The sequence below is a fragment of the Anastrepha ludens genome, chromosome 2, assembly GCF_028408465.1.
Source record: "Anastrepha ludens isolate Willacy chromosome 2, idAnaLude1.1, whole genome shotgun sequence".
NCBI lineage: Eukaryota > Metazoa > Arthropoda > Insecta > Diptera > Tephritidae > Anastrepha > Anastrepha ludens.
This window is the reverse complement of record NC_071498.1, coordinates 178,186,751-178,210,296: the sequence shown is the minus strand read 5'-3', so window position 1 is coordinate 178,210,296 and position 23,546 is coordinate 178,186,751. Positions and strand designations below refer to the sequence as shown.

Here is a 23,546-nt window from a genome sequence, read left to right as displayed (position 1 = left end):
TATGATGGCAAGAGTACTCCAGGTACACTTCAAGTAGCACTTACGTGCCGTTTTAATACCATAATGTGGACCACTATCTGCGAAAAAAATTAGGGAAGAGCAAACCATCTACAGTCATCCAGCGCTTTTAATGAAGTGGAGGAGAGAAAAGGTATCTCGGCTGGAGAGTTTCCTCAAGCCATCCCCAAAGGGCACGGTAAGGAATCTCAAGCACCTAGCCGCCAGAGCCGAACATTTGCAAAAAAGTTTTCTACAGTCTTTTTCTCTGCAGGATCCCCACAGCCTCTGCAATAGGGGTTGTAAGGAATTCCAAGTTTCTCCGCATGAGTACCGATCACCCAGTAACCAGTGAACACCGCAATGAGTTTGAAAATTGAATGGTGAAGGATTCCCATCACCTTAAGCGTTCTGTTTCTATCGTATTGAGGCCATAATGTTTTTGAAATAGCACACCATGAGACAGACCACCGTCTGTTTTGCGCTTTTTTTAGAAAGAATTTGTGCAATTTCCCTTTAAAATGGTCAAGGGGGCATCGATGTCTCGAAAGGGTACAACTGAAACCAGTTCTGTCGATCCATTCCTGGCAAGCTCATCGGCAATTTCATTTCCATCTATACTTTTGTGCCCAGGAACCCAGATAAGGGAAATGTTTCATGCGCGTTCGAGACGTTTGAGTTCCTGCTTACAGGAGTTTACCAGAAGAGAGCTGCAATACGGCGACGATAGGGCCTTGATCGCAGCTTGACTATCGGAAAAATATTAATGTCTTCCTCCCAACAGCGATACCTAAACATTTTGCGTGCTTGCAGAATTGCGAAGAACTCTGCTTGAAAAATGCTGCTCCTATCCGGCAGCTTAAAGCAGACTGAGACTGACGAATTCTAACTCAAGTGAATAATAATATGAACTAAACGAATAACCATTTCGGGAAACAACGAACACGTTTGGATTGTTAGCAGTTTTACTGCACGGTAGCATAAGAAAGTTCACATGAACGAGTAGGGAAGTCTAAATTCGGTTCGGACCGGACTTTATATACCAGCGCACATTTTAGTGCAATTTTATTTAGGCTCTTTGAAAATTTTTGGAATCAAACAAACTCATAAACACTGAGCGTTTTACATAGCTTGTTACATCAGAGGGACGGACGGGTATTTGGCTTTAACACTTAAAAAGTGGGCGTGGTCCTACGCCGTTCTCAATAAAATTTATGTCGGATTTGAGTGATGCGCGGAATACGCGTATCAAGTTTGTCTGAGCTTTATGAAATCATTATTGATATAAATGCATTTAACTAAAAATGGGCGCGGCACCGCGCTTTCTTTAAATTTTACTTACGTCGTATTTATTTTCCGGGGTTCAATATTTCTACCGAATTTAAAAAATTGAGTATTATTTGAAAACTATCGTTATATAACAGGTGGGCGTGGTTATTGACCGATGTCCTACATGATCAATATTAAAATAGGTTGGAAAAATAATAGTAAATGTAGCAAGTTCCTTTGAAATATATTAAATTTTGCTAGAGTTTTCGTGTGCGTGGACGGGCAGACGGAGCTAAGTCGACCTTTTTCATCATTTTGAATGTTTTGGTATATAAATATAAGGTGGCGCAAAATTAATCATTCAATTTTGTTTTTAAATATCTTTATCACAAATTAAAAACAAAAAACAAGTTTAGTGATGGAATATTAATTTTCACCTGTACGCACTCCATTCCCTGTCTGTTTGTATACTGCAGCTGTCAAGTTCACAAGTATCAAATATGATTGACGTACGACAACATTCCCAAAAACTAAAAATCTTCCCATTGGGTGATTTGAGCGCCCTTGTATATGTCAACATCTACCTCGATTCCTTTACGCTATTAGCTAGACCAAAATTGTAATACCTTTGAGCGCAAGTTCGCGGGTATAAAAATGTGTGATATACAAGTGCATACATAAATACTATCTATATGCTAATACAGTTAATACACATTCATAGGCATACGAGCATGTCTAAGTTCACATTTGATGTATGTATGTATGTACAAACAAACTTTTCATTTCCCCGTATCTTTATCAATGTTTTTATATCTTTATTGAATGGAATTTTTTAACTTAAATGTTGCCGTAGTAAAACTTGTGATGAACTGTCTGCATTTATTTATCGTATACGATTTAATTTCTTTACTACGAGTACGCGTTATGATTTTATTATTATTACCACACAACGGCGCAGAACTATAGACGCACCAGATTTAAAGCGGGTTGTTACGAAAATTCTTTGACAGACGTTGGGAGGGTTATGAATAACTTTTTGTGAGGTAAATTTCCATTGAGACTAAGTACTACTGAAAAATATACCAGTATTTAGCCGAATGGGTTGGTGAGGGACCACAATTTGGAAATCGGCAGGTTCGAAACTCCGGGCATGAAACGACAAATGATAGAAAACCTTTTTTCGAAAACGGTCGCCCCTCGACTAGCAAAAACGAACCTCCGAATGTATTTTTGCCAAGAAAAATTTCTTCGAAAATATTATTTACCGTTTGGAGTCGACACAAACTATAGGTCCCTAAATTTGGGGAACATAATAAAGACGCATGCCACTAAAAGAAGGAGGTGGTCGGTCAAACGCGCAATAAAATGTGTAAGCGGCAATTATAAATATTTTTTGGTGAATTGTTTGAATTCACTATGAAATTCAAGTGCCTTTAAATGCCTTTTGGCATTGCCACTTAACACATTGAGTGCCGTCATGCGCATGAAATTTGCATTCTCCAAATGCCATTGTTGTAGGTACATAGTTTTATAAGTAATAATTGCTTTAAAATTAAATAAAGAAAAAGAAACCCCAATCAGAATTAAGTTTAACTTTTCCATGGCGCCATATTATCATAGAGAAAATAATTGGGAAGGTGTGCTCCATAACAGAACTTCGCTCTGAGCGAATCAGAATCAGGTGATGGGCTGACGTCACTTGAGATGTCTTTACAAAAAACCAGAGATTGTCTTGATGATACATGAAAAAAAGTCAACACAGTCTTAGCACATGTTCCTTTGTTGTTATTTGAATATCGACGAAATTTGGATGAATAATTTGGTGCGACTTATTAATAAGATAAAGAAAAATTAATATTATACATATATGTATAGGTGTGCAACTAAGTTCTCTCTGTTTTTCTTTGATGAAAATACAACTTTATTCTGAAAAAATGGTTACAAGTGAATCATTGAAAGTATTGCCCACCGCTGGTTACTACTTCTTCCCATCTTTTTGGTAGATCTCGTATACCGTCGCGGTATAACTGTTCATCTTTTGAGGCTATCCACGGATCAAGCCATTTTTTGATGTCTGAGATGGAGAGATGGATGAGATCTGGAGAATATGGCGGGTGGGGTAGGATTTCCCATTTGTCAGTGTTTTCAAGTAGGTTTTAACGGGTTTGGCAACGTGAAGCCGAGCGTTGTCATGCTGTAGAATCACTTTTTCATGCCTCTGCGCGTATTGCGGCCGCTTCTCGCACAGTGCTCGGCTCACTCGCATCAATTGAAGTCGATACCGATCCCCAGTGATGGTTTCGCTCGGTTTTAACAGTTCATAATAAATCACACCAACTTGGTCTCACCAAATACGTAGCATAACCTTCGCAGCGTGAATATTTGGCCGAGGCCATGACTTAGAAGCATGACCGGGAGTCGCCATGACTTTGCTGTAATGAATTTATTTGTCATCACCCGTCACGATGCGAAGAAGAAAACCTTCCTTTTTTTGCCGGGGAGCAATTGTTCACAGGCGAAAAAATGACGTTCAATATCTCTTGGTATTAACTCATAAGGAGCCCAAGTCACCTGTTTCTGAATCATTCCCAAAGCATGCAAATCGCTTGGAAATGGTTTGGCGGATAACTCCTAATACTGAAGCAAGCTCTTCTTGCATTTGACACGGATCCTCATTGATCAATGCCTCAAATTCAACGTCTTCGAAGGTTTTTGGCCTTCCTTCACGCGGACGGTCGTCAACAATAAAATCACCGTCGTTGAAGCGACGGAACCCATCTCGGCACGTTGTTTCACTTAAAGCAGCATCTCCATAAACTTTCGGTAGCTCTCGATGTGCTTCAGCCGCCTTTTTTCCGTATGAAAGAGGAAAATCAACACTTCCCGCAAATGACGATAATTCGGCACAAAATCAGACATTTTCACAAAACCAAAAGTATATGATACCAGAACAAAATCACTAATGTGTCGAAGCAGTTTGTTTACAATATGTCTAAGCTTGGTTTATGACGTTTAGGTTATGTTAGAATCCACTAGCACAACAGTGTACAGGTGGCATCTATTGACGAACAGCGGGAACTTAGTTGCACACCTAATACATATCTGGTGATACATTTGGCGTTCAACGGGTTAAATGCTTTTCGGCAAAATTTTTCCATTTAAAGTTGATTGAGCTAACCCTCGACAAATAATACATGGGCTGAAAAGTCCCGGGCCTAACAAAGAAAACACGTTTAACTTTATTCATCAACGTAATTTTCATCAAGCACAACGCAACCACTTCAGTGCCGCTCTAACATTTTAATAGCAGTTTTGTGGAACGATTTATCTTTTGCCTCAAAGTAGCTCTTAGTTCCAGCGATAACCTCTTCATTCTAGAGAGATTTCTAGCCGGCAAGCATTTTTTTCAGGTCTGTGGGATCCAAAAATCACTAGTCGATGGAAGTCAAATCAGGCGAATACGGTGGATATGGGACCACTTTCAATTCATGGAGTTTAGTCATTGGTTTGATTGGCTTCTTGTTTTTGGTGAACAGTGAGCAAACGTTGCACGCTCTTTGAAGAGGGCTTTCTCATAGTGAAATGGTAATGCAATATAAAGCCAACAGGTTTTGTTTTTTTTTTATATCTTTACGATGTCAGTTAACTCACGCAACTTCACTTTTCGGGCGCTTTTGATGTTTTTTGGTGTTACCGTCATGGTGCCATTTGGATGGTCATTGCGTTATGCGTCATCGGTGTCTCTATAACCACGCGGCCATGTTTAAAGTCAGCAAAACATCGTTTTATTGTTGTTTCTGATGGAGCGGAATCGCCATAACACTTTCCAAACTATTACTGCGTTTGAAAGGAATACTCTATGATCAGAAAGTACCGGGAATGTTTAAATAAAACAAAACAGAGTTAAATTTCAGGCAAATTTATTTTATCTCCTTCAAAATATGACCCGTCTGAAGCAATGCACATGTGCCAACGCTTAACCCAGTCCTTCATGCACCCCTGGTAGGCCGAAGAAGGAATGGCCTTCAGCTCCTCTATCGATTGAAATCTCCTTCCACAAAGGGATAACTTTAACTTGGGAAACAAAAAGAAGTCGCACAGCACCATATCAGGTGAAATCGATGCATGCACGATTTTATTTCCTTGGTGTTTGGTAAAATAATCCAGCACAATTTGGACTCGGTGCGATGGCGCGTTATCATCATCCAAAATCCAAGAATTCTTTGCCTACATTTCCGGACGTTTCCGATGTACATCATCTCTGAGACGTTTCAAAACGGATAAATAATATTCTTTATTGACTGTTTGGCCCGATGGAAGGTACTTATGATGCACTACGCCTTAGCAATCGAAGAGAACAGTCAGCCCGATATTTTTTGATCTTAGGGTATTGTTCAGTGTAAAATTAAAACACGAAATTCTATTTGATCCAGGTTTTTTCAGGCTTTTGAAAATAACAAAAGTGGCGTCAATCTTAGCAAATAACTCACGACCTAATGAATAGAAGATCATGAAATTTCATGAGCTGTTTTTTTAAGGTTAGTACTAACTGAGAGAAAGGTGAATGCAATAAAACTAGTGTCAGCTTTATGTTAGCCCGGAACGTTTTAGCCCACGAGTTACTATGTCAAAAATACCCCACAAGTGAGGTGAATTTAGAAAAACTTTAGTGCGTCTACACCTCTGAACCGCAGTGTCTTATCCCAACTACTGTTGCTTAGCGAGTGCATGCACTCCCCTAACTGTAAAATTCCAAATAACGTAGATATTCTTGCTAATTTCATGACAACTAACGCAGACGGTTTTTTACCCCATCTTCCAAGGTAAGCCAACATCTGTTGACATCCACTGCATAAATTTGTTAAGCAACCGTCGAAGTTTTGCCATTCGTATTTCAACTTTGGAAGTGATTTGTGTCAGGATACCTGTACAGTGATTTACTTATGGTTTAATATTTTTAAAATATTTTTTCTTCATGCACTTAATTTTTTTTTATTAATTAGTGATGATGTGTAAATTTAGTATTTTATTTGCAACTTTTTGTACATTTTGCTTGCATAAAAATGTAAATGGTATGTGAAAAAATAGTGTGAAAAAATATGTTAAGCTAAAATATGCAAGAAATTTAAATAACCGGAAAATTTGAAATGAAAAACATAACTTTTTGTGACTTTTTGGAATGAAGAAGTACAGTGCAAGCATTGAGGCTTATATAGTGGAGTACGTATTGCTCAATACATTCCCGAGGATACGAGATTTGTGAGGTGCTTCTTATCTTAATTCGTTGAAGCAACGAGTAGCAGTCCAACGATTTATGAAGCACGGAAATGAAATTTCTTGTAAAAGATTTCTTGTGGTATGCAATTTGACTGATTGTTAGAAAAACCCTTTCGCCCACATTTCAAGCTGTAGAACAACAGTGAACTCACGCTCTTAAAATTTTCTGAATCTATCGTTTTCAGAGCGGCGGCTGTAGCTTAATGGGTTGGTGCGTGACTAGCATTCGGAAGTGCATGGGTGTGAAACCCCGGGCACGAAAGTCCGACTGCTAGAAATGTTTTCTAATAGAGGCCGTTTTCGTTAGACTATAGTGTTGATCAGATTTGAAAAATACTAGTGCTTAGCATTACAGTGACGACTCGAGCTAGAATCACCCAATAAAATGGTTGCTTTCGGTTTGTAAAAGTGTGAATTAATTATAATCTTTTTTTTCACGGACGAACTTCCAAAACTGTATGTAAAATATATTAGTTAAAATTTAATTTAAATGTTTTTGTAGTAATTTGATATGCATTGTTGGAACAATTTTGAACTTCCAATCCGATATTGTTTCGTTTCATATCCTACTAAGTTCGTGCGGCGTATCTATGTACATACACTCATCAAAATATTTGAAAAAGTAGAAAATATATTTCAAAAAATGATTTCTTAACTAAGTTCCCGCTGTTTGGCAATAGATGCCGCCAGCAGTGAGTGCTAGTCGATTCTAGCATAACCTAAACATCATAAACCAAGCTTAGACATATGGTAAACAAACTTATCGACACATTGGTGATTTTGTTCTGGTATCATATACTTTTGGTTTTGTGAAAATGTCTGATTTTGTGCCGAATAATCGTTATTTGCGGGAAGTGTTGATATTCTTCTTTCATTCGAAATAAAACCGCGGCTGAAGCGCATCGAGAGCTACAAAAATAGAGATGCTGCTTTAAGTGAAACAACGTACCGAGATTGGTTCCGTTGCTTCAAAGACGGTGATTTTAATGTTGACGACCGTCCGCGTGAAGGAAGGCCACAAAATCTTCGAAGACGCTGAATTGGACGATGGAGGCATTGCTCATTGAGGATCCGTGTCAAACGCAAGAAGAGCTTGCTTCAGTATTAGGAGTTACCCGCCATCCATTTCGAAACGATTATATGCTTTGGATTTGATTCAGCAACAAGGGACTTTTGTTCCTTATGAACTAAAACCAAGGGAGGTTGAACGTCATTTTTTCGTCTGTGAACAACTGCTCCAGCGGCAAAAAAGCAAAGCTTTTCTTCATAGCATCGTGACGGGTGATGAAAAATGGATTCATTACAGCAATCCAAAGAAAAGGAAGTCATGGGTACTGCCCAGTCATGCATGTACGTCATCGCCTCGGCCGAATATTCACGCTGTGAAGGTTATGCTATGTATTTGGTGGAACCAAGTTGGTGTTATTTATTATGAACTGTTAAATCCAAGCGAAACCATCACTGGGGATCGGTATGCGATTGATGCGATTGAGCCCAGCACTGCGCGAGAAGCGGTCGCAATACGCGAAGAGGCAAGAAAAAGTGATTCTACAGCTTGACAACGCTCGGCTTCACGTTGCCAAACCCGTTAAAACCTACTTGGAAACGCTGACAAATGGGAAATCCTACACCACCTGCCATATTCTCCAGATATTGCGCCATCCGATATTGCGATTATCACCATTTCCATTCATATGAAGACATCAAAAAATGGATTGATCCGTGGATAGCCTCAAAAGATGAACAGTTTTACCGCGACGGTATACGAGATCTACCAAAAAGATAGGAAAAAGTAGTAACCAGCGATGGGAATTACTTTCAATGACTCACTTGTAACCATTTTTTCAGAATAAAGTTGTATTTTCATCGAAGAAAAAAAAAAAAACAGCGAGAACTTAGTTGCGCACCTAATAAATAACTTCGAACAGTTAATATAATATTTCGTGCTGAGTTCTTTGGAAGAATTACTCAAATTCGCTACTCGTGCGGTTTTGCGTTCGAGCACCTGCCGGTTTGCGGCGCGTTGGAACGCCCACTGGAGCTATGAAAAATTACCCCCAAAATTCCGAGGATATTTCTCTCATTAAAAAAACTTCTCGTAGAAAGCATTTTCGTCCGGCGTATGACAAGAGAAGCTCAGCCAAACATGTAGCTCATCGTTTGCTTATCAACTAAAATTTTTTTTTTTTACTTTTAAGTAAAAGTCAATAGATCTCATTACCTGGATTCACTAAGCGGACCAATTTTGAATTTGTGTTTCACTTAGTATTTAATCCCATTTGAAACATGTGACTGAGTATTGTTTGACTGCGATATCACTCCACTTAGGCTGGTCTCAGTTACCAAATGATTTCCCTTAATAGCTCGAAACACCCGTCGGTACCATAACACATTTATGGTGTATACTTGTTTCGCTTTGGTTCCACGAATTTCAGACCATAACTTTGGATAACTATGGATGTTTGGTATTTAGTATTGATTTAGAAATTTGACCTTCCCATCAATGATCGCTGGCACTTGTTCAATAAATTCTGCAGAGCGGGCAGGGTCGCAACAAATTCTGCATCGCTGATGCTTTCAGTTCACTGCAAACCTTAGAAACGAATGAGCCGGGTGCACTTAAGAAAATTACGGATTTCTAAATCGGTGTGCACATGTGGCGAGGGTTACTGCATATCTCTTCATTTCTTGAGTTAAGTTATAGGCCTATATAAGTCTCGTTCCAATTTGCAAATTCAAATTTATAAATTCCAATATTTCACTAGCGACGGCCTTAAAAAATATATATTTTTGCATTTATTTTTAATTCCATAATTAAAAATTAATAGCTTTAACTCTATGTCACTTTTAAATTTATTTTCAGGTAACGGTTTTGATTATGAACATCAATCCAAGTGGTATGACGACTATCAGCAATGCGGCTTCAGCCGTCAGTCACCGATTGAATTGAATTCAAATGAGGTGAGAGTTTAAGAATAACCCACGAAATGGTGGGCATTATTGGTAATTGAACGTCTAGGTATAAGTTAAATATTTTCCGATAGGTCCGATATGCCAGCGAAGCCCACACTTGGCGAATGCGCGGCTTTTCATTATTTGTGCAAGGTATTAGTACGTTGGTACCAAAGATAGAGGGATTAGTATGTATTCATAATTTACAACGATCACTACAGCAGCTAAAAAAGTTGAACACCGTCTGTGTAGATGTCCAGTTTCAGTGAGGAAGCGAAAGACCACACTGGTAGAGTTTTGAGTACAATTCTCTGCAGAATTTATCTAACCACAAACTTCAAAACATTCTCAATTTTAGAAACTGCTTTGATTTTTTTTTAAATAATTATCTTAATCACTTAATTGGCAATTGGATGTTGACTTTTCCACCGCCATTTTAGTCTCACCCGGCCTGAGCTCATTCACGAATTAGCCTAATTTTTTGACTCTTGAACGATTATGTGTCAAGTCGTCCAAGTATTTTTGACATTGTCACACATTGTTCTGAAAATTGGTTTATTTGTAGACTTCAGTACGAGGGGTGCCTTTTATATGTCGGGATTTGGCAACCCTGGTGTTGCAATCTGGCAACTGACAGCTGTATCGCAAAGTTTGACATTTTTTGGCTTTTACGTACTCAGAACGTTTTGAAATACCAGCGCTATTTGTGTTGTTTCCAGTAACTTAAAAGATTCATCTCGGTCCAAAAATGGAATTAAATCGTGAACATTTTCGTGCGATTATTTTTTACAACTTTCGACGTGGATTAGCTCAGCAACATTGCATGGATGAACTTAATTCATTTTTTGGCTATGAAGCTCCATCAAGGACCAGTGTTTATCGATGGTATGATGAATTCAATCGTGGTCGTAGTTCACTCCAAGGCGAATTTCGTGAAGGTCGTCCAAAATCAGTTGTTGTTCCGAAAACCATTGATGCTGCGCGCGAACTGAACTAATTTGCAAGACCGTCATGTGACCTATCGTGAGATTGAGGCAATCTTAGGCATTAGTGGGACCAGCATACATTCAATATTGCATAAACATTTGACTGTCAAAAAAATTTGTTCGCGTTGGATCCCACACAATTTGTCAATCGCTCAAAAAAAGGCTCGTGTCGATTGGTCGAAGGAAATGCTCAAAAAATACGATCGTGGGGCTTCGAAACACGTCTATGACATCGTGACAGGTGATGAATCATGAATTCACACGTACGAGCCCGAAAGTAAACAGCAGTCGACTGTATGGGTGTTTCAAGATGAGCCAAATCCAACAAAAGTTGTTCGCGCACGAAGCACTTCCAAGCAAATGGTCGCCTTTTTTTCGGAAAAACTGGACATGTCGCAACCGTACCACTAGAACAACGCAGAACAGTAAATTCTGAGTGGTACACAACCATTTGTTTGCCAGTTGACTTCCAAGAAATTAGGAAAACCAATCGCCAAAGACGGATCACTCTTCACCACTGACAATGCGAGCTCTCACACATCGGCTCAAACAACTGCGTTTTTGAGCACCCAAAACATCGAATTAATGGGTCATCCGCCGTATAGTCCTGACTTGGCACCGAATGACTTCTTTTTATTCTTTAAAAAACAAACTGAGAGGTCAACGTTTTTCGACACCTGAAGAGCGGTTGCGGCATTCAGAATGCATGTTTAGGAGGTACCTCATTCAGGGTGGCAAAAGTGCTTCGAAAATTGGTTCAAACCCATGCAAAAGTGTATAAATCTTCATGGAGAATATTTTGAAAAACAATAAAGTGATTTTCGATTATTAAAATTTGTTTTTGTTCTCCAATCCCGACATATAAAAGGCATCCCTCGCAAAAAATTAATAATTTTGAGATGTTTTCAATGTTGGAGATTTTGGTATAGAGTCTATGCTTAGGGGGCCCAGTTTCCCACACATTTTCAAGTTATATTCAAATACGTACAGCGAACCTGTGAGAATAGCCTTAGCTATAGAAAAAATCTGATGGAAGTGATTTCAAAAATTAAAAAACATTTTTTTTAGCTAAGGCTGGAAAATGGCAAAGAAAGTACTCAGTTGTTTCTTCCTCATCTCTACAACTTCTACAATATTCATGGGAGAATACTCCTAGTTTCAAAGAATGCCTGCCAAATAGCCAGTGGACACAAGCCACAACCTTCGCGATATCTTCTCTTGAGAGGCTAAGCAATTTCTTTGCCCTTTTCTTGTTTATTTGCGGCCATAGTAGCCTAGCTGTTAGACACGTATCTTCATTTCTCCATGACCTATTAGCCTCTTGGATAATATGGTTTTTGATTATTAGTTTACTCGTGGCCAAAGGTATTCCCATGTTACTTTTATCACTGAGCAGTTGATGAGCAGTACCTTTTCTGGCTAGCTCATCAGCTTTGCAGTTTCCCTCAATATCTCTGTGTCCCGGAACCCAAATAAGGCTGACCTTGAATACGACGCTAATATCATTTAGGGCTGCTCGGCATTCCTGTGCAACCTTCGATCTTAGTAAAGCCGCATTCATTGATTTGATGGCCGCCTGACTATCCGAGAAGATTTAGATATGTAACCGCTTCTTTTTGCCTGATAGACGCTGCAGTAGTCTGGTAGTCGAACGAATAGTTCCAGTCCTAATTCTTTCGAAAATACTCCATAGCCAACTTTATGGTCCAGCTTGGAACCATCTGTATAAACATTTCCATTGCCTTGGTGTCTGTCACTCCCTTCTTGATGGTATACTTGTCTTGAAGAGCTTGTCGAAGGTAAGTCTAGGGATAGAGTAGTCTATTTCTTGTTTGTGACTGTTCGCCGTTATTTCCATAGCACCATATTTTTGAGTCAAAGCGCCGAGGCGGTGGCCACGTTTTTAAATGTTAAAAAAGCCCAAGATATTTCATTTAAAAAAATTCTATAGCAAATTTTCAGTATTGGCTAAATCTCAAAATTATTAATTTTTCTTTAATTTGTTCAGTTTACTATGTTATTGAGTCAATCACAAAATTATTATTTTTAACTCTTTGCATTTTCTTTAAATAAACCAAATTTCTGAATATCTACAATATTTAAAATAAGTGGATCCCTCGACATGGAATCGTTTTCTTCTGAAAATTTGAACTGAGCTGTATAGCGAAGCCATGCGTCATTGATCAGAGCAGGAGACAGTCAGAAGAAGAAAGAGTGTTGCGCTGCATGAAAGTGAGCACTGCGTGTCATGAATTGGCGTTGTCGTATCTGTCCTCGCATGAGACGCATTTGGGCGTTTTTCCTTAATAGTGAAATGTTTGCCTTTGGAGCAACTCCTTACCCTTAGTTTAGGTTAGATTAGGTTGGTATGGTTGCCCACGGAATGAGCACACTTGGACGAGGAAAAAACGATTTCGTCCTTTATGGTACCATTAAGAAGGAGGTGAGGTGAAAGAGGAAGACCGATGGGATGCCTTACCCTAAGTTAACAGGTATTTGACGTCTCTCAACTAAAATTCGCACGAAACCCAATTTTTCCGTTTTTAGTTCATACCTTTGACTTTCCAAAACTGAGCCACAACCAATGAATTCACGTCATACACGGTTTTTCTCTCACTAATGCCAGGAATTTCTCATCTCCTAATTTACTTTTCCGTACGGGAAACGTCTTGTCTTCCACATCAAAATCCTCACTTTTGTGGCCTTACGAGCATTTGAGATACGTTGTTTCATTAGTGGAAGCTCCGGCTAAAGTTTCCACTATCATTCGGCCCACCTTAGTAGCAGATTCTCAGCATTCTTAGAAACTCATAAGTCGATAGAAGTGTTTTATGATTGTGGCTTTATTTATCGTAGAGTAATTATTTTATAGACAGATAACAGCAAATTGGCTTGGATTATTTTTATTTACCTCGGAGACGATATCACTAAACTACTGAATTTCATAGTAAACACCAGCAACAACAATAATTTAATTACGCAAATTGAGTGAATTGTGATAATGACGTAGCAGAAATAATAGGAGTGAAACTCTAAAAGTAAAGTCATAGCCACGACAAGGCAAAAATTCAAAGAAAAGAAAAGAAAAGAAAAGAAAAGAAAAGAAAAGAAAAGAAAAGAAAAGAAAAGAAAAGAAAAGAAAAGAAAAGAAAAGAAAAGAAAAGAAAAGAAAAGAAAAGAAAAGAAAAGAAAAGAAAAGAAAAGAAAAGAAAAGAAAAGAAAAGAAAAGAAAAGAAAAGAAAAGAAAAGAAAAGAAAAGAAAAGAAAAGAAAAGAAAAGAAAAGAAAAGAAAAGAAAAGAAAAGAAAAGAAAAGAAAAGAAAGGAAAGGAAAGGAAAGAAATTAAATTACTAGGACTGCATAAAATATTCTTATCCAGCACTGAAATCGGATAGCTCGTTATCATAATGAAAAAAGGGCCTGTTAAACAAATTTCTGAATAATAGTTTATGCCATATGACTCATCTTAAAAGCTTGCAAGAAGGAAGTTAGGTGAAAACAAATTTTAATTTCAATTTCTTTAACTTAAAGTGTGCCAGGTTTACTTATACGATGTTTCATAGAGATGAACAAGTTTAGTTACGGTAGCAATAAGTTAAACCTCAGTTTCTTTCATTAAAGACCTGCTTCTTAAATATATTTTTTTTGTTTCGGCTGAGCTGCTTGATCACAACGATGAAGACACCTGAGATCACTTCCAATAAAAAAAGTGCATGTAGCGTAGTACACATAACAGAAGTGACAAGGCAGACAAAGAAAGAGGGAGAGACCCGAGAGAGAATGAGAGAGAGAGAAACAAAATACATATCTAAATAAATTCACAACATTTGCAGAGAATACAAATAGACAAAATTCACAAAAAACGGAGAAGGGTCGACCGGTATAGGTAAATGCCAGGCACAAACCGTTGCAACAACACGCACTACTCGGAGCGTTTATCACCCGCACAAACGCAGCGATTCCAGGACCGCAGAGAAATGAAAGTTGTTGAGCCTCTCCCCTCAAAAGTAACCTAAAATAAGTTGTGGGTCTAATCCTAGTTTAGTTCTCAAAATTAACTTCCGGAAGAATATCTTCCGTGTGTACACAGCTACTTTTATATATAAATATGCGTATGAGCTGCGTAAAATTGTTTAACATTTCTCCTTTTATCTTCTTTTCCTTTTTATTATATATTTCTTCATCACACGATATGCTTCGCAAAGGCCATCATCTCATTTGACATGCCGATCATAAATTTTGTGCACTACGATGTGCCGTACATGGAAGCCGTGAGAAGTGAGAACAACGGTCACACAGCCAACATTCAATTTCCCACAATCATACCAGATTCAGCATTCATCTCAGGTGGACCGCTACTCGAGAATACGACCTACATAATGGAGAGTTTACATTTCCATTGGGGCTCCAACGACATTCACGGCTCCGAACATGTGCTGAACAGTGAACGATACTCTATGGAAATGCATTTGCTGCATCGAAATACCAAATATGCGACGGTGGAGGAGGCACGCGAGCATGATGATGGCTTGGCTGTGCTGGCGGTGTTGTACAAAGTGAATGTAAGGCCTCCTCGCTACACTTTTCTGCAGTTAAATATTCGTTTATCTTTTTCCCCTTTGCCTTTACAGACCACTGCAGCCAACGATTTCGAAGGCTTAAATGAGGTTATAAATGTTTTGGAATCGATATCCGAATTCAATTGCACCACAGAAATTGAGACTTTTATGCTTTCGGTGTTGTTGGGCGATATGGATGTAACGGAATTCTACACTTATGCGGGCTCACTGACGACGCCACCCTGTTCACAGGCCGTGACTTGGGTAGTCTTCTCGCATGCAATCACCATAACGCATAGCCAAATGAAGCGTTTCCACAAAATGTCCGATGACCATGGAAGCACAATGGAAAACAATTATCGCGCACTGCAGGCGAGGGGAAACCGGAAAGTGTACTTGCGGAATAAACGCAAAGTGCTGGAATCCTCTGTGCAGTCGCCGCTCTATTGGGAGTTGTTGGAAAAGCTGAAACAACAGGAAAGTGCAGCAGAAAGCGCAAGAAAATGAACGTCAGTACTGACGTAAAGCAGGCGTAAAGATGCTAGTGAAGTTATGAACTTGAAAGAGTTGCATGGAAAATTTAAGACTGACTGAAGCTGATTTGACAGACATACAAACATTTGTACATAATTTCATAAATAAATACTTGCAGTTGAACAATTTTTGTAAATGTATTAGATTTATTATTATTTATTTATTTATAAAATAACCTGTTATCACTCCAATGTAGCGGTAATAAATCTCATAAAAAATAAGAATAAGAGTTTCTCCCAGTAAAAGACAGCGGTAAGACGCCCCATTCCTCTTAATGTAGTACAGTTTCTGGCGTATGTCGTCGATATTAGTTTTGCTCCAAAAAGTTTTCTGGTAGGTTTACACCGAGCAAAATGACGTTCTGAGAATAAGAGAAACACAAAGAATTACGGAAATATCAGCCGCTAAGAGAGGAATGCATTTTATGTATTACTGAGTATAAGTTAAATTACGGGGATTATCAAAAAAAAATTATTTCTCACGAGACCGGTCTTCATTGGTTGTTTGATATTTTATTACAAATTATTAGTTTGTAATTTTCATAAGTTTTTATATTTCATTTTTTTAAAACGATTTGTTTACAGCAACACGCGGGTCATAAACAGCGCTTTCTGTACCGTGTCGTCACGTTAGATGACAAATGTGTAAATATGAAGCAAAAAAAAGTGTGGGTGGCCCCAGGAGATCCGCCAAAGCGGAGAGTCAAGCCAAATCTTCATCGAAAGAAGATCATGATATTAGTTTGGTGGGACTGGGAGGTCATTGTGGTTCTTAGAAAATGCTCGAAAAGAATGCCACGGCCAACAAGGAGCCCCACATTGCCCAGCTACATCGCGTAAATGAGGTTATTCGACTCATCACGACTTGATCGACATGGTCAAACCATACTCCTTCACGAGGAGGCCAGGCCCCATGTTGCACAAGTAATCAAAACCGCACTCCAAGAGCTGGAATGGGCGTTACAAAGAGGTCAATAACAAAGACTGGCTCAACAACTTTTTTGACACCTGGCCAGACGATTTTTGGCGGAACAACAAATTGGTCGAGAGGTGGGCAGAGATTGTAAAATTTTAGAATTTCTGGATACTAAAGATAAAAATTGGAAAGAAAATTTAATGAAGAGGAAAACACACATCGCCTATTTAACAGATTTGTTTACAAAATTTGATATGGTTAATTTGCAATTACAAGGCGACAGTTTAAATTTGATTAAAACAAAGTCCATCTTATCAGCGTTTCTTGCCAGAGTTAAACTAATGAAACAAAATATTGGACGGGGCGAATTTTCTCAGTTCCCCAATTTGTCACAGACAAGCTGCCAGGAAGACGACGTTTCAACTTACGTTCAACACTTAAATGCCCTCTATTCAGATTTTGAATCTAGGTTTGAGGATATTTTGACTATGGTAGTACCACCGTGGATAATTAATCCATATGGTGACATAGAAGAAACGAATGTCATAATACAAGAGGAACTGACTGAGCTAAGTACAAACGAAGAACTTAAGGTTCAGTTTAAAAACGGATATCAGCAATTCTGGCTGCAAAACAACATATCCGTTACTTATCCCGTATTATGGAATATAGCGAGGAAATTTTTAATTTCTTTTCCATCGACTTACCTAGCGGAAAGGGGGTTCAGCGCTGTTACTAATCTCCTAACGAAAAAAAGAAACACACTGGACATCATTAGCCGTGGAGATTAAAGATTAACCCTTACAAAATTTACGCCAAATGTTGATAATTTATTATTAAAGCATCAGGTTCATCCTTCTCACTAAAAATATTGACTTATTGCTTATGCTATTTTATTTATAGTTTATTTTCTGTTACGTATATTTTACATAACAGATACAAAATTTTATTTTGAATAGTTTCGTTCTTGCCTCTAATAATTTGAAATGTTTTACTTTACATATAAATGCCAATTCCGGGTTGTTACAGTTAACCGTTATGCTAACATTGTTGTAATAAACTAGTCCAATTGTAGGCACAGGCCATCACCAGTAAAAACGCAACTGCCACTTTTATTGCATTTTTCGATATTCAATTATCTTCTAACAAATTTTCATTATTTGAATTTTCATTTATTTTCAATGCCAACTAAAAATTGGTTTAACACCCTCGGTGCTTGTATTGAAACTTATGTGTACAGTCAGTAGGTCACTTTGCTCAGTAACAATGACTGCTTCCCTATGGCACTGAACAATGATGCAGTTTGACCTCTGCCATAGGCAACAACAATTTGTGACACTACTGCGGTGTTGGCAAAATATGCGAAAAAATAAAATTCAATTCAATTTTTCGCAACAAAGTTTTCGCATAGCTGCTGGAGGTAGACAAGTTGCGCAGACATTTGGATTTTAAAATTTTTCTTACTTAGTTTCATGGATAGTCTCCCTACTCGATTGCAACTTTTTGTTGATTTTTTGTGTTTGTTTTTTCGTTAAAAAATATATTCACGCTAAACTCTAGAGAATATACTATATGTCAAGTGAAAGCTTGAAAATTAAAATAAAATATATGCAAACATATTTGAGGCCGAAACCATAGCACAAGTAGGAGAATATGTGTCCCATATTGACTCTCCATCTTTTCAGATTTCTGCTCAGCACAAGCAATGCGCCTACAAGCTATACATAAAGGATTTTCCAACAAGAGGTGTTATTTTGATATTCAAAGAAAAATGCTATTTTTTAAACAAATTATCGGATGTTTATTTCATTATAAAGCGGAAGGTATGCTGCTAATAGTAGAAAATAACATCAGGCAAATGACCACCACGACCACGCGTCCATCTTTGAGGTCTTGAATCGACCCTGGGCTGTTAGCGTAGACCTTCTCTTTCACGTGGCCCCAAAGACAAAAGTCACAAGATGTAAAATCACAAGATCTCGGTGGTCAATTATGATCAGCTCTTCGAGAGAAACGGTCCGGAAACTTTTCCCGTAAAAGATCAATGGTTTCGTGGCACGTAGAGCCGTCTTGTTGAAAATAAACGTTGCCTAGATCAATACCATCCAATTCCGGCCATAAACATCGTTAATCATTCTCGAATTTTTTTTTTTTACTTACGAGGTGTAAAAGCAATCGAAAGCCTTAGTCAGTGTGGGACTTCAACGCCACTAAAAGCAATCAAGTCCGACGGTTCATCCTACAGGGATACCGTTTTGGTAATTACGTCTGGAGGCCGTCGTGAGCAATAAGCTCAAACGTCAGTTATACTCATCTCCTGTTCGCCTTGCTGCTTTTTATCAATGCGACAGTTATGGTTGCTGCCGCGTTCGTCTCACATCGTTCCTTCGCCTCCAATCAATGTTGCGAAGTTCCACGATAATTCGAGTTGCAAAAGCTTGCACTGCCCTCCATATTTCATTCGACTCAAGCATTTGTGGAACTAGGTTAATGAGCTGTTTCTGACGCTACAGTTGTTTTTGCTAGGTCCTGCGTTCCTTAACGAACCTGCTACAATAGAAGGCCACATGTTCGACCATCTCCTCTTCGTCCCAGCATTCTGGACAATAAGGGCTACCAGCTACACCTGACACGCTGTAGCTCTTTGGGCGCTCCTCTGTATCATACTGCAGTACTCTCTGGAGAAGCTGCTGAGTGCATTCAAAATATTTGCCCAATTGGCCGTTTTAAATGCGTTTTTTATGTCTAGCGTTATAACTGCACATTTTTTCGTCGCTCTAGGGTCATTGAATTTATTAATAACCTTTTTGGCCAAATTAACTACCATCCCTATTGCATCAACAGTAGATCTGGCTCTACGAAAACTGAATTGATTGTCTGAGAGACCTCCTGGCCCCTCTAGATACTCCCGTAATCTTTCGCTTCATATTCTTTCCAATACCTTCCCAACGGTATCGAGCATACACAGTTGTCTGTTTGACAATGACTGATCCGGCTGCTTTCCCGGTTTTAGCAATAATACTAGACGCTGCTTTTTTCTCCTCTTTGGGAATGTACCTTCGGTCAGGCACAAATTATACAGGTTTACAAACACGGCCGGATTTGAGTACACCGCCGCTTTAAATGCCGCATTCGGTATGCCATCGGGCCTAGCTGCTTTGTTGTCATTAATTCGCGCCAATGTGCTTAATACATACTTCTGGCACTGTAACCGCATGAATCTCATCATTTTCTCTCACTTGCGAGTAAATTCTGCTGCTTTCCTCCTGTGGAGGAGGTGGTTTAGCCTTTTTCTGCCTAATGGGGGACAAAAAGTGCTCTGAATTTTTGAGTACCCAATTCACGGAATCGGCAGATTATGGTGTACTCAGAGAGGCCAATTTAGTATAAGTGATATCTTAGGCAGCAGTTGTCCGTCAAGTAATAAAAAAAGTACAGTATAATAACCTGTAAAAAATCTTAAGTCTACTCAGCTGAGCGAAAGTAGCGTATAAAAAGCTCCTCTGTCCGACGTTAGGAATTGTTTCGATTGTCTCTGGCCAATCACAATAACCGATGAGGCGTCCCATGGAGTGTTTGAGAGATGCATTCTGCGAAAGAACTTTCCCACCTTTGCACGTAGGTGACGGCGAGTATCACAGGCGATGGAACAATGAGCTGTATGAGCTTTACGACGACATAGACAAAGCGCAGTGAATAAAAATCCAATGGCTACGTTTATTGGACCGTTTCTGCTTTGGAAAGATCAGATGGAGTAGGACTTGGCTTCACTTGGTGTGCCTAACTGATCTGATAGACACGAGAAAGAAACGACTGGCGCGCTTTGTTAACCTCGGACAAAATCGCGTAGGTGGATGTCGCACCAATCAAGAAGAAGAAAATGCGTAATGATTTGAGAAGGGCTGTGTTAAGCTGTACATACGAATTTTACACCCATGTAATATAAACTGTACGATGTACACAAAATTTCTCTAACAAAATCTCGCATACCACTTTTAAAGCAATCGTCCTGAAAGAGGCTGAATTTTCCAACAGAATAATGCCACCAAAGAAAGAATTAAAGAAATTCGGTCTGAAGATTAATTCTGAAGAATCTAAATCTAATTTCATAGATCTAAGCAATAGTTTTAACGTGGCGAATTCCAGCATGCAAAACGCCAACATCTTCACATACTTGGGAGGTGTAATTTGTACAGACGGAGGTGCAGCCAACAACATAAAAGCAGAATCACAAAAAACCGCAACGCATTTGATCAGCTGATGGAAGATTTGGCATTCTGCATCGATTTCGATACACAGAAAGTTGCATATTTTCAATTGAAATGTAAAATCGGTTCTTTTGTATGGCTGTGTGACCCCTTAAACAAGTGTTGTAGACGTTTTGTGGATTTGGTGGCCCAGAGCAATCAAAAACAAAAAGCTTTGAGCGAATTGTAAGCAGTTACCCATCCAGACCGAAATAAAGCAGAGGAAGTGGAAATGAATGAGCCACGGACATAAAGCACTGAATAGAACCCGCAAGGCAGTAGAAAAAATAAACATCTTAGGCGAACTTGGAAATTAACACACGAAAAAGAACTCAAGGCTACAGGAAAATCTTTTAAGGAAATCGAGGTCATCAGGAAGAATCGTAACCTTTGGAAGCGTTTTGTAGTGGCCCTATGGAGTGCCAAGGGCACAAAAGGCCTTGAGGTTGAAGTGCAAATTTAATAGAAAATCTAATTTCACAACGAGAATGACTGGAAGAAACGCATTGAGAACTACCAAGAAACGGTTTGAGACTCACGAAATCACTTTGATGCTCAGCTTGCCGTCCAATTTGTAACCCTATAGAAATATTCTGGGGTGTTTTGTCAAGTAAACTTTACGCAAATGAGGTCCATTTCATTCTGTTTATGAACTCAAGTAATTCAGCAATTGTGGTGCAAATTTAGCTCAAATTTATTGGTAATTTAATCAGCTTTATGCGATTACATTCAGCAACTTTTTTCATTGGTCGAGAGCCGAGGAGGTCTCAAAAGCTACTAAATTTAAAATAAAAAATCTTTGCTATATTGTTTTTTAACAAAAAATCAAATGCACTCATAGAAATATCTCGTTATTTTTCAAAAATCTCTTCACATTTTATCCTAATATTCAGAAATGAATTACTTTGAGTTGTTATGTAAATGAAAATGTGCTATGAAAATAGTGATGGTGTTTCATATTTCTTTTTATGAGGAAATAAAGAAAAAACAAGAACAAACAAGAACAAACACATGCGCTTTTACAAATGTCTACCACTGTATAAATTTGTATGTTTCTAAATATCACAATGGAAAGGAAGAGTGCGCACATGCGAAACACAAAGCCACTTAAACGTATGGAAATGCAGTTAAGAATTTTCTGCCAGCTGCAACTGAAGCCACTGCGGTTGAAACTGTGGATTTCGCTTGTAAGTCGATAGTCAACTCTGCGCCATAAAACCCGGATGCAGCAAAATGGCGTCGTTCGTGTTACGAAAGCAGAATGTAGACATTAGGCAGCATAACTAGGTAGCCCAACAGAAAATGTTGTATGCAGGCACAAAAAAATATTGGGTATGGAAGTCAGAATCCGCCCTCGTAAAAGAGCTGTCGCTGCTGATTTTTGCGTTCGCTCTAGGGATGTACTGGTGATTTGAAGGTCGATCGGAGTAGTTGGCATTCGTTTGAAGCGTGAATATCCTTTTTTATCTGTCGTCAAAAATTTCTACGCTCGACACAAAAAAACAGCATTTGCGAGAAGTCATGCTTCATTATAACCTTTTAAAGAAAAGTGCAGCTGAAAGGTGTCGTATGTTGATCAATATTTACGGTGATCACGCTCCATCAAATACAACTTGTATAGAGTGAATTCGATGCTTTCAAAGTGGCAATTTCGACGTGAGTTATAAAAATCTCCAATGGGCATCGAAAAAATTCGAAGATACTCAACAATAACAACTATTGGATGAAGAAACATGTCGAACCCTTGATTATATCTCTAAAGAGTTGGATGTTGACAGATCAACCGTCGGTAAACGTTTGCACGCGATGGCAATGGTGCAGAAAGCAGGTAACTGGATGCCACATCAATTGAAGGAGAGGGATATCGAGAGACGCTTGGTCCCATGTGAGATGCTTCTTGAACGGCAGAAAAGGAACGGTTTTCTGCAACGCATCGTATCTGGGCGTCGAAAATGTTGGAGCGTCGTAAATGTTGGAGCCTGCCAGGTGAACCAGATCCACCGAGAGCAAAAAAAATATTCATGCTTCAAAGATTATGTTGTGCATCTGGTGAGATCAGAAGGATGTAATCTATTATGAACTTCTTAAACCCTCTGAAACCATCACTGGTAATAGTTACTGACTAAAGATAATGCGTTTGAATCGAACTCTCAAAGAAAAGAGGCAGAAATGGGACGATAAACATGACAAACTGATTTTGTTGGATGACAACACCAGGTCACACGTTGACAAATCGGTTCAGAAATTTTTAGGGGGACTGAATTGGGAAATCTTTCCCCACCCTCCGTATTCCCCAGACATTGCACCTTCGGATTAACATCTGCTCCGATCAATGCAGTCAGCCCTTATTGGAGAACGGTTCACTTCTTACGAGAGCATCGCAAACTGGCTCAATGAATGGATCAATGAATTTTTCGTCAGAGGAATCGGTAGGCCGTCTGAAAGATGGTGTAAAGTTGTAGCTTCCAATGGCATATGCTTCACTTAATATCTTGTAATTGTTTAAATAATTCGTAATTTTGGCTAAGAAACTTATTCCCATACGCAATATTATTACGAATTTGGTATATTTTTACCCAAATAACGTATCTCAAAGGTCTCTTCAACAGCTTCGATTTAAAAAGTTTAAAAAGTAAGTAAAATGCTCAAAATGCTGCTCGTATTTTCTACAGATCGGAGTCTTGGACAATTAGTGAAAAAGTCAAAAACAAATTCCAAGTATTCGAGAGAAAAATTTTTAAGCTAAACTTTGGTGCAGTCAAAGACTGGAGCGAGTTGCATGCGGAAAATGTTGCGGCTCATCAAAGCTCA

At 38.7% G+C, this 23,546-nt stretch overlaps 1 protein-coding gene across 1 annotated transcript; it reads left to right on the top strand.

Annotated features, from left to right (window-relative positions):
- Positions 1-6,141: 6,141 nt before the first annotated feature.
- LOC128855940 (carbonic anhydrase 2-like) lies at positions 6,142-15,766 on the top strand. The gene is made up of 4 exons (XM_054091198.1): positions 6,142-6,338; positions 9,407-9,504; positions 14,686-15,042; positions 15,112-15,766. The coding sequence occupies exons 1-4, from the start codon at positions 6,272-6,274 to the stop codon at positions 15,544-15,546; spliced, it is 957 nt and encodes a 318-aa protein (XP_053947173.1). The 5' UTR covers positions 6,142-6,271; the 3' UTR covers positions 15,547-15,766.
- Positions 15,767-23,546: the final 7,780 nt, after the last annotated feature.